General features: G+C 41.9%; 2 protein-coding genes across 3 annotated transcripts; one reads left to right on the top strand and one right to left on the bottom strand.

The window, feature by feature from the left end:
• The first annotated feature begins 4532 nt into the window (after positions 1-4532).
• Positions 4533-6865, top strand: LOC103647434 (Zinc finger protein 346). The gene is made up of 4 exons (XM_008671977.3): positions 4533-5147; positions 5288-5437; positions 5576-5722; positions 6057-6865. Exons 1-4 carry the CDS (start codon positions 4596-4598, stop codon positions 6642-6644), a joined length of 1437 nt encoding a protein of 478 aa, XP_008670199.1. The 5' UTR covers positions 4533-4595; the 3' UTR covers positions 6645-6865.
• Positions 6866-7533: 668 nt separating this feature from the next.
• LOC100193168 (uncharacterized) lies at positions 7534-9631 on the bottom strand. 2 transcript variants are annotated; one of them, NM_001367015.1, is made up of 4 exons: positions 8938-9468; positions 8353-8423; positions 8038-8237; positions 7623-7954 (listed from the first exon to the last, which is right to left on the bottom strand). In NM_001367015.1, exons 1-3 carry the CDS (start codon positions 9280-9282, stop codon positions 8060-8062), a joined length of 594 nt encoding a protein of 197 aa, NP_001353944.1. In that variant the 5' UTR covers positions 9283-9468; the 3' UTR covers positions 7623-7954; positions 8038-8059. The 2 variants fall into 2 exon arrangements, with proteins under 2 accessions (XP_035820401.1, NP_001353944.1); XM_035964508.1 differs by having other exon boundaries at positions 7534-8237; positions 8938-9631.
• Between the last annotated feature and the right edge of the window lie 510 nt (positions 9632-10141).

The raw sequence follows: 10141 nt of genomic DNA, 5'->3' as shown, positions 1-10141 counted from the left end.
CAACTAATCGACCCTGAAACAGTGGAATCAGAGGAAATGGTGTTGCCAATAGAAGGTGCGCTGAGGTTTGAAAAGTTAGCTGCTATTCCAGAAGCTTCACCTCCATCACGTCGAAGCAAACGAAGAGGAGAAGTGGCGTCACCTGATCAACAATCGCAGAAACGAGCTGAGATGTTGAAGGCAAGGCGCAACCTGGATTTCCCTACTAAAGGTAACCAGATTTCCAACGAAACCTTTTTACAATTTGATGTAGCTAAAATTGTTGCGAATCTGAACGAAGTAGGGATTACTTTAGGTAGCAATGAGGCTTCAATTCAAGGGTCTATAGTGAGCTTTATAGAGGATGAAAAGAATAGGGAGAAAGAAGTAATGAGAGAAGATCTGATAAGTAATACGTTTGATAAAGAAGAAAATGGAAGGAGAGAAGAAGAGGGAGTGGATAAGGCTTTGTTACAGGAATTGTGTAATGACATAATGGATGAGGTGATGGACTCGGGCAAGGCTTCTCTTATGGAGTGCCAGATGTTTCCGAGCAAAAACACATCTTCCTCGTCAAAAAATAAAAAGAAGAAACCAAATAGAAATAGTTGTTAATGAAAGGAATTTTTTGGAATAGTAACGGATTTAAGGATCCCAAGAAACATAGATTTATTTCTGATTTGACGAAAGAACAAAATCTGAATTTTATAGCTATATCCGAAACCGGGAGAAGTGACTTTATGCCTACTGTTCTAAGGAATCTTTGCGCAGGTAGAGATTTCTTATGGCATAGTAAATCTCCTAAGGGTAGATCGGGGGGCATTTTGCTAGGCATAGACCTGCAAATTTTTGACATTGGTGCAATTGATGAAGGCGAGTTTTATGTCAAATTTAATTTATGTAACAAAATAGACAGTTTCAAATGGACTCTGATGGCAGTTTATGGACCTGCACAATCACATCTAAAAGATAAGTTTCTAGCAGAGCTGGTTAACACGTGCAGTAAACAGAGTCTTTCGTTCTTAATTGGCAGTGACTTTAATATTCTCAGATGCCCATCCGAAAAGAATAACCAGAATTATGATGATAGATGGCCTTTCCTTTTTAATGCAATAATTGATGGATTAGACCTTAGGGAACTAGTAATGTCTGGGCGACAATTCACATGGGCAAACAACTTACAAAATCCAACATTTGAAAAGTTGGATCGAGTGTTGATGTCCACTGAATGGGAACAAAAATTCCCATTGTCCACACTCCAGGCTTTAACCAGAGAAATATCCGATCATACACCGCTACTTCTAAATACCGGGGAAGCGTCATCATTAGGCAATCAACAAGAATTCAAATTTGAGTTGGGTTGGTTACTACGCGACGGCTTTTTTGATATGATTAAAGATTTATGGACTCAAACTGTAGCATATGGTACTACTATGGAGAAGTGGCAAATTAAGATTCGTAGGGTACGACAGTATCTACGTGGATGGTCAAAAAATGTCAGTGGACATTACAAAAAAGACAAGAAAAGGATGTTGGATAAACTGGACGAATTAGATAAGAAGGCAGAATTGATACCGCTCACACAAGATGAGCTAAATTTAAAACATGTTTTAAATAATGTTGTAGCGCATTTGTTACGAGAAGAGGAGGTCAAATGGTATCAAAGGGCTAAGGTAAAAAACTTGTTAGAAGGTGACTCAAATACGAAATATTTCCAGTTAGTGGCAAATGGGAAACATAGGAAAAATCATATTTTTCGGTTGGAACATGAGGGTGTCACTATAGAAGGTGATGAGCCTCTGAAGCATCATATCACCAATTATTATAAAAGCTTATTCGGTCCACCTGAGGAAAATTCTGTTACGATGGATGAGGCTCGAATTGATGACATCCCTCAAGTAACCCAACAGGAAAATGAATTCTTGGTTGCAACCTTCACAGAAAAGGAAGTAAAAGAAGCAATTTTTCAGATGGAACATAATAAAGCACCAGGTCCAGATGGCTTCCCAATAGAGTTTTATCAAACTTTTTGGGAGGTCATAAAAGAGGACTTAATGGCTTTATTTACAGAATTTTATAATGGATCCTTACCTTTATATAGTCTAAACTTTGGGACTATTATCTTAATACCTAAGTGTAAGGATGTTTATAAAATTCAACAATATAGACCCATTTGTCTACTAAATGTAAGCTTCAAGATATTTACTAAAGTGGCGACAAATAGAGTCACTGAAATTGCTCAAAAAGTAATTAGTCCGACACAAACTGCCTTCTTGCCGAGCAGGAATATCATGGAAGGAGTGATAGTTTTACATGAAACAATTCATGAGTTGCATAGGAAGAAACAAAATGGAGTCATTCTAAAAATCGATTTTGAGAAGGCATATGACAAGATAAATTGGTCTTTTGTACAACAGGCCCTAAGAATGAAAGGCTTCACTCAAAAATGGCGACAATGGGTAGCATCTTTCATGCAAGGGGGGCATGTGGCTATAAAAGTTAATAACCAAATTGGCTCCAATTTTCAAACAAAGAAAGGTGTCAGACATGGAGATCCATTATCACCAATTTTGTTTAATATTGTAGTTGATATGTTAGCTATCTTAGTAAAGAGAGCAAAATTAGCCAACCAAATTTCAGGTGTCATTCCTAATTTAGTAGAAGATGGTTTATCCATTTTACAATATGCAGATGATACTATTATTTTTATGGACCATAACTTGGACCAAGCCAGGAATTTAAAACTGCTGTTATGTGCTTTTGAGAAGCTTTCTGGCCTCAAGATAAATTTCCATAAAAGTGAAATATTTTGTTTTGGTCAGGCTACAGACTCAGAAACTCAATATGTACAACTATTTGGTTGTCGACATGGTTCTTTTCCTTTTAGATACCTTGGTATCCCTATGCACGTTAGAAAATTGAGAAATGTGGAGTGGAAAACAGTAGAGGAGAGAATAGAGAAGAAGCTTAGCAGTTGGAAAGGAAAATACCTATCCTTTGGTGGTAGATTGGTCTTAATAAACTGTCTTAACAAGCCTAACTATGTTCATGCTCTCTCTTTTTGAAGTTCCAAAAGGAGTACAACAAAAAATAGAGTATTATAGATCTAGGTTCTTTTGGCAGAGCGATAATCAAAAGAAGAAATATAGGTTGATAAAATGGAACATTATTTGTCAACCGAAAGACCAAGGAGGGCTAGGAATTCAAAACATTGAGATTAAGAATAAATGTTTGTTAGCCAAATGGTTATGGAAATTAATTAATGAGGAAGGGCTATGGCAACAAATACTTAGGAATAAGTATTGCAAAAATTACCCAATTGGGATAATTGAAAGGAAGCCAGGTGACTCTCATTTTTGGTCAGGACTTATGAAAGTCAAAGACCAATTCATGAGATTCGGATCCTTTCGACTAAACAATGGTCAACAAATCCGGTTTTGGGAAGATGTTTGGATTGGTACTGTTTCTTTTCAGCAAAAATACCCGTCATTATATAATATAGTGAGGAAGAAGAATGATACTGTAGCTTCTGTTCTCAGTTCTGTCCCGTTAAATGTATCTTTTAGAAGGTCATTGCAAGATAATGATCTTCGAAATTGGAATGAGCTGGTTATGAGTATAATGCATATTCAACTCAATGATAATAAGGATACATTTAAATGGAATTTGAAAGCTAATAGAATCTTTACAGTTCATTCTATGTATCTTGCTGTTATTAATAATGGGGTGGTTGAAAGAAACACAATGATTTGGAAGCTTAAGATGCCCTTAAAATTAAGATTTTCATGTGGTATATGTATAAGGGAGTAACTCTAACTAAAGATAATCTTGCTAAACGAAATTGGAATGGAAACACGCACTGTGTTTGGTGCCTAGCTAATGAGTCAATTCAACATTTGTTTTTTCAGTGCAAAAATGCACGTTTTATATGGGGTTTAGTCGAAATATGTTTTGGGTTGAAACCACCACATAACACAATGTATATGTTCAGTTCCTGGCTTAATGGGATTGGGGGTAGATTGAAACAACTTCTACTAGTGGGTGCATCGGCGATTTGTTGGGCAATATGGCTTAGTAGAAATGATGTGGTTTTTGATAAATCTCCAATGAAAACATTTATGCAGGTAATTTACAGGGGAACCTATTGGTTCCGCTTCTGGAGTCAAATGCAGAAGGCTGAAGATGATAAAGAGTTGATAAAGACAGCGTGTCTGAAGATGGAGATTGTCGTCATGGAGATTTTCAGCAAGTATGGATGGAGGTTCACCAATAGGATTTGTAGTTAGGTGCTTTTATCTAAACTTTGTTTTCTGCATTAACTTGGTCAATATGGCGTGTTGAGTATTGTAAATTTGTAATAAGGGGCTGTAGCTTCTTTGAAGCCAAGGCTGGATGATTATTTCCATTATCTAAAAAATATAATGAGATCGAGAGAGTATAATCTTGGTACTCTAAATCATCAATGCAGTGAATAGAAAATCGTGTTTTGGGCGGCGGATACGCGCCCGCGCCGGCCTTTTTAAGTTCCCGCCTGCCCGGCTTTTGTATCGTGCTCGTGCTCGTGCGCCGTGCCTCCTCGCCTCCTTGCTCTGGTGCTCTGGTTCAGGGAGGCCGCAATGGCGCATTGCTCTCCAGAGGACCCCATTGCCAAATCGATCGAGTTGATCGCCGGCCGAGACCGAGAAACCGCCTCGTGCGGCGACGAAGGCGGTCGATACCGCCGGTTCCCCGATCCTCGGGGGCATGAGGCTCTTGCAGAAGACTCGTCGATGTTGGTGATCAGGGACGCGCTGCTGTCGCTGCTCCAGAAGGACCGACTTCGCCAGGAGATTATTCTGGCCGAGCTCGACAAGATAGAGCGCGATATAGCCCTGCACTCCTCCACAGACGTCGATCGTGCTAACTCGGCGGCGCCCTTCTCCTCCCTGGAGGAGATGCCGCACAGCAGGGAGGCACTTGGTATTGAGGATGAGGACCATGATTTTGTGTTTGTCGCCGCTGATGTGGACAATTATCTGGAGAAGGATGAAGTGCGCGAGGGTGTAGAACTCGAATCCCAGAAGCTTGCCACGGAAGATGAATGTCTGGAAACTTCTTGTGATGCCGGTAACGCAGCAGGTCAGCAAAAGGCAGCACTTGATGAGAGCAAACTACAAGAACCCGATGAGGTGAGCAGCTTAACATGGCGTTTTCCTTTCCATTTGATTTCGTACTAGGACTCTATTCTGTTTATGCATCTGTGTCATGTGGATTATTTTTTTATGCCATGTTGTTTTATGTTCTTCACCCGGTGGCCAATCATCTGAAGGAGAAGGATGAAGTGCGCCAGGGTGTAGAACTCGAATCCCAGAAGCCTGCCACGGAAGATGAATGTCTGGAAACTTCTTGTGATGCCGGTAACGCTGCAGGTCAGCAAAAGGCAGCACTTGATGATAGCAAACTACAAGAACCCAATGAGGTGAGCAGCTTAACATGGTGTTTTGATTTCCATTTGATCTCGTACTAGGACTCTGTTTTTATGCGTCTTTGTCATGTGGAGTATTTTTTTTACGCTATGCTGTTCTATGTTTTTCACCCGGTGGCCAATCATCTGAAGGAGAAGGATGAAGTGCGCGAGGATGTAGAACTCGAATCCCAGAAGCCTGCCACGGAAGATGAATGTCTGAAAACTTCTTGTGATGCCAGTAACGCTGCAGGTCAGCAAAAGGCAGCACTTGATAGCAAACTACAAGAACCCAATGAGGTGAGCAGCTTAACATGGTGTTTTGATTTCCATTTGATCTCGTACTAGGACTCTGTTTTTTATGCGTCTGTGTCACGTGGAGTATTTTTTATGTCATGTTGTCCTATGTTCTTCACTCGGTGGCTGGTACTAACACTAATCTGTTTTGTTTATACATTTGTGTGCTTGAAGATTTTGCGAGCAAGATATCTGTCTACTTTTTCACATTTTTGCATTTGTTGCGATATCAAACTGCTTACAACACTTCGGCGTGTATTATGTAATCGAACTGCTTGATTCAGTCGGTACAAGCAAGGCTCATAACATTTAACTGAACTGAATGTTAAATTAACAGACTACGTTGCCCATGAAGACGATGGCAACTTCTTCATTGAAATGGAGCTGTGAAATCTGCCTGGTGATAGCACCCACCGAGGACCACTTACAACAGCATTTTGCAGGGCAGAAGCACCAGTCGAATGTAGCATCCTTGGTATCAAGAAACAGTGCCTACAGTTACAATGCAGCTTGGGTTTGCATCTTCTGCCAATCCAACTGCTATCGCAAATCAGACCTGGAGAACCACCTCAGAGGCAAAAGACACAAAGCAAAGATCCAATCCCTGCTGGAAGAATGCAAGAACTTGGCGCTGAATTCACAACCAAACCTTGTGACACAGGGTGAACACAACAACCCTGCTTTATCATGGAATTGCAGCCTCTGCCAAGCCAAGAGCACTGGTCAGTCAGCCTTAGCAAAACACCTAAGAGGCGAGAGACACAAGCTGAATTTTCTGGTGCTACAGGTAGAAGGCAAGCAGTATCTGACAGATTGGGGTTGCGGTATCTGTGAGGCCAAATGTAAGTCTGTATTTCAGTTTGAGAATCACTGCAGCGGCAGGCGACACCAAAAGAAGATAAAAGCTCTACTCTATTGGGAGTAGGCCAAATTGAAAGCTGGGGAAGATGCACTCAGGCAAGAAGAAACGTATTGGGAGGCTGCAGCCTGTTGGACGAAATGCCACTACCGTCCGTCCATTAATTTTGAATAGACTTCAATCAGCTTTTTATTTATTACTACGTATAATTTATTTATGTTACTGCTACTTTATCGCAATGCTAGCATATATGAATGTCTAGCTGGAGTGCCACCGATGCTCTTTTACATTATGTTTTTGGCGTGCGGATGAATGTATATCTGGAGTGCCACCGATGCTCTTTTACATTATGTTTTTGTGTGCGGATAGGCTATATAAGGTCATGTTCGGTTCTACCTTAATCCATATGAATTGAGAGGATTAAGTTGATTTCCATCCATAGTAAGTTAAAATCTCTCTCAATCTATATCATTCCCCTCCAATCCATATAAATTGAAAATAACCGAATAAGCCATAAATATTTTGTGCCTATGGAGCTAATATATGTACATCTAATCTCTAAATGTTTAAAATTCAACACACTTAAAGTACACACCAACTTTGCTAGTGAATTAGACTTTCAACGATCGTTCCATAAAAGCTCTTTTCAAAAAAATGTTTGGTAAAATAGTTCAGAGACTAGTATTTTTAGCTTCAACTTGGTTCCTGTGCTGAGAAGGAAAGATGTTAAAATACATTTTTTTTGTATAAAAAGGTAGAAAAAGAATTCTTACCAAACATTGTTTAAGAAACGTGATAGTATTCAACCCTCAGATTTAAATTCACGCACCTGTTAAATGGGCTATATTAGACGAATCTACATGCAAATTGACGGGACCATGCTGCACTCCGATTTTAAAAATACAACACCGTAACATCCTCCAGACGAGCAACCTAAAACTTGCAACATAACCAAAAAAGCAATTATGAAATTTTTTGTCCTTGTTCATGCTAAAGCATTTGGCATGTTCAAAGCAGTCAATCCAAAATCTGGACAGAACCATTCATAAAATCACAGTTTATTTGTCTAACTTGCTTAGGAGCATGGTGCAACCATCTGAGTTTGTCAATTAGGCAATGTATCATGTATATAACTATCGTGTCCTATTGTTCTATACAAAGCATTACTGTGCATCTGAGGGATACTGTTGCAAAGCCAGCTATCAGAGAAGCAGCTTATTTCTTGGCCAAATCAACTGAGGGCCTCGGCCTTCAACGCTAGCCGGTCTTGCCATGGAACCGTCCTCTTACCTTCAATTGCAGGAGAGTTTCCTTTATCCCTACAAACTGATAATTTGAGACCTGATCAAACTTTTCGACTTATGGATGCCATCATTCTGCAGACAAGAAAACCCTTTTAATTGCCATAAAAACACTTCTCTTGTACATTTTATGTCGATTCATGAACTCCATCACTTGCCAGAACAGAGTCTTGATTCAAGTCAAGTTTTGAGTTTTTGCTGGTAGAAGGCACTTGGGTCCCCTGCACCATGATCGGCTAACGCTGCAGCCTTATTGCTTCCCAATGGAGATGGCATGTACCGAGCCTGCTTCTTCAACCTGTAATGTGTCTGCTGCGAGCCACCCCTCAGAAAGGACTGGTACTTCCTTCTCAAGAACCTTGCGACAGGAAGCAGCTACACAGTTAGTGAAGCTGAAAAGCAGTAATAACAATAACAAGATGATACTAGCAGTAACATGGAGCCGTAAAGCAAGAGCCCAAGAACTGTCATACTTGACTTCAGCAAGCAAGGCGAGGCTTCTCCGCTTCGTGCTTGCCAGCCTCTTCCTCTTTGCCTCAGTCTCCTGCATCAAATGTTTGTATATCAGATTCAAGTCTATTCACACACATGACCATGCTATTGGATGGAGTTCTTGGATGATTCTGGCGTTTTCAAGATGTAAGTTGAAGTTTCTCCGGTGGCTTTGATGATCAGATCGAACCTGTGCAAACTGTGCTTTATAATTAGCTCAGTTTTAAAAGTCTTGGTTGTTTTTGAAGTAGTGCGAGGTGTCAAGTCTGAGTATTATGAGCAGTATTCAGTTGGTCCTAGTACTTTGTGTGCTTACTCCTATCATCGTCTGGTATTTTGAACCTAAGTTAATCCGTTGCATGTTGAGTATGCAGGTTTATGCTAAGCCTCATATCTCTGGTCGAACTTGCTTTCTGGGTTGTAAGACTTTTTACCATTTCGTAATGAAAATGGGGGCAGTGCCCTTGCGGTCCATCAAGAACAGGTCGAAACAGGTGAACGGCACGAAAACTGGAAAGGGCGAAATAGATCAGTGGGTGCAGCAAGAATCGACTAGCGACACTCACCTGCAGCAGGTCGTGGTAGTCCCGCCAGATCGCGCGGAACCTGCCCCCGCTGCCGGAGCCCTCCTCCGCGGGCGCCGCCGGCTGCGGTCTCTTCTTGCCCTTGCTCCTCCGCACCAGCAGCGTCTCCCCGCCTCCGTCCATGTCGCCGGCGAGGCGAGACGAGGCCAGGAGCCCGGCGCTCTGGCTCGTGGCTGAGGCCGGGAGGGCAAGGACGGCGGCGGAGGGGATAGGACCAGATCCAGACGGAGAGGAGGGCGAGAGGAGACCGGGGCCGCGTGGTGGCGTCAGCACGGCACGGGAAGAGTCGTCTGCGTTCCTTCCCCGCTCCCAAGCGATATCGTCCATGGTCCATCTACCATTCTACCTGACGCGGTGCGGAGCAGCGCGTCGTTCTGGCGCCTGGCGGCAGATCAGGGCAGAGAGCGCGTGAGGTGAGACAACAGGGGCGGAGAGCCATTGGATTGGGTTGGAGTCGGAGAGGAGGGCAGGCTGCAGCTGCTGGCTGCTTGGGTTGGAGCGGCATGGAGCCGGAGTTGGATGTGTGTGCAGTTGCAACGGCCTCCACCTGTTTTCCGCCATATCCAGGACCCATAGGGCCATGAAGCTGCGCTGCATGCGGTGGTTAGTTGCCACTTGCCACTGGTTGTCTTCCTTCTAGCTTTTTTTTTTTGGTGTGTCTATGGTTTCGGCAAATTTGTTTGATCCTTTTTTTTCATTGTCAAGCTTCAATACCTGACAGTGGATCGCTTGGGAAAATACGCCCGTTGCCTTGCCGGACGGCATCATGAATAAACATAATGTAGTTACTTGTTTGGCTTATAACAACTCTGACACTACTCAAACATAAGACACAACTAAAACATGATATAATATAGTGGACGTGTCTAAAATCTGTCTTACTATATTTATTACACCCAAACAAAGTATTCAATTAGTTTAATGGACCAATCAACTATATCCTCTGGCCAAGGATTATTTTTACCCAAGCACATAGGTGGCAGTCTAGTCTTAGGATTGATGGTCATTAGTGCTTGAGGGCCTACCATGTGGTTTTCTCTCTCTTTCTTTTTAGGCTATGTGCATCCCGTTATGTAGAGGCCGAAGTGTTCTTTCTCAAGACTTTATATCACCTCGATGCATGGACTTGAAAAATCAATAAAGCTTCTTTTATCGAAAAAATATCCTTTACCCACGTGTCTTCGTT

The sequence above is a fragment of the Zea mays genome, chromosome 2, assembly GCF_902167145.1.
Source record: "Zea mays cultivar B73 chromosome 2, Zm-B73-REFERENCE-NAM-5.0, whole genome shotgun sequence".
Lineage (NCBI taxonomy): Eukaryota > Viridiplantae > Streptophyta > Magnoliopsida > Poales > Poaceae > Zea > Zea mays.
This window is presented reverse-complemented; position numbering and strand designations above follow the sequence as displayed.

What these genes read in the sequence shown, in the direction of transcription:
- LOC100193168 (XM_035964508.1), bottom strand. Translation starts at nt 9,282, where the DNA reads ATGGACGATATCGCTTGGGAGCGGGGAAGGAACGCAGACGACTCTTCC. An exon ending in ACTACCACGACCTGCTGCAG is followed by an intron (nt 8,424 to 8,937) that starts GTGAGTGTCGCT and finishes CATTTGATGCAG; the next exon opens with GAGACTGAGGCAAAGAGGAA. An exon ending in GCCTTGCTTGCTGAAGTCAA is followed by an intron (nt 8,238 to 8,352) that starts GTATGACAGTTC and finishes TCCTGTCGCAAG; the next exon opens with GTTCTTGAGAAGGAAGTACC.
- LOC103647434 (XM_008671977.3), top strand. Translation starts at nt 4,596, where the DNA reads ATGGCGCATTGCTCTCCAGAGGACCCCATTGCCAAATCGATCGAGTTG. An exon ending in AACTACAAGAACCCGATGAG is followed by an intron (nt 5,148 to 5,287) that starts GTGAGCAGCTTA and finishes AATCATCTGAAG; the next exon opens with GAGAAGGATGAAGTGCGCCA. An exon ending in AACTACAAGAACCCAATGAG is followed by an intron (nt 5,438 to 5,575) that starts GTGAGCAGCTTA and finishes AATCATCTGAAG; the next exon opens with GAGAAGGATGAAGTGCGCGA.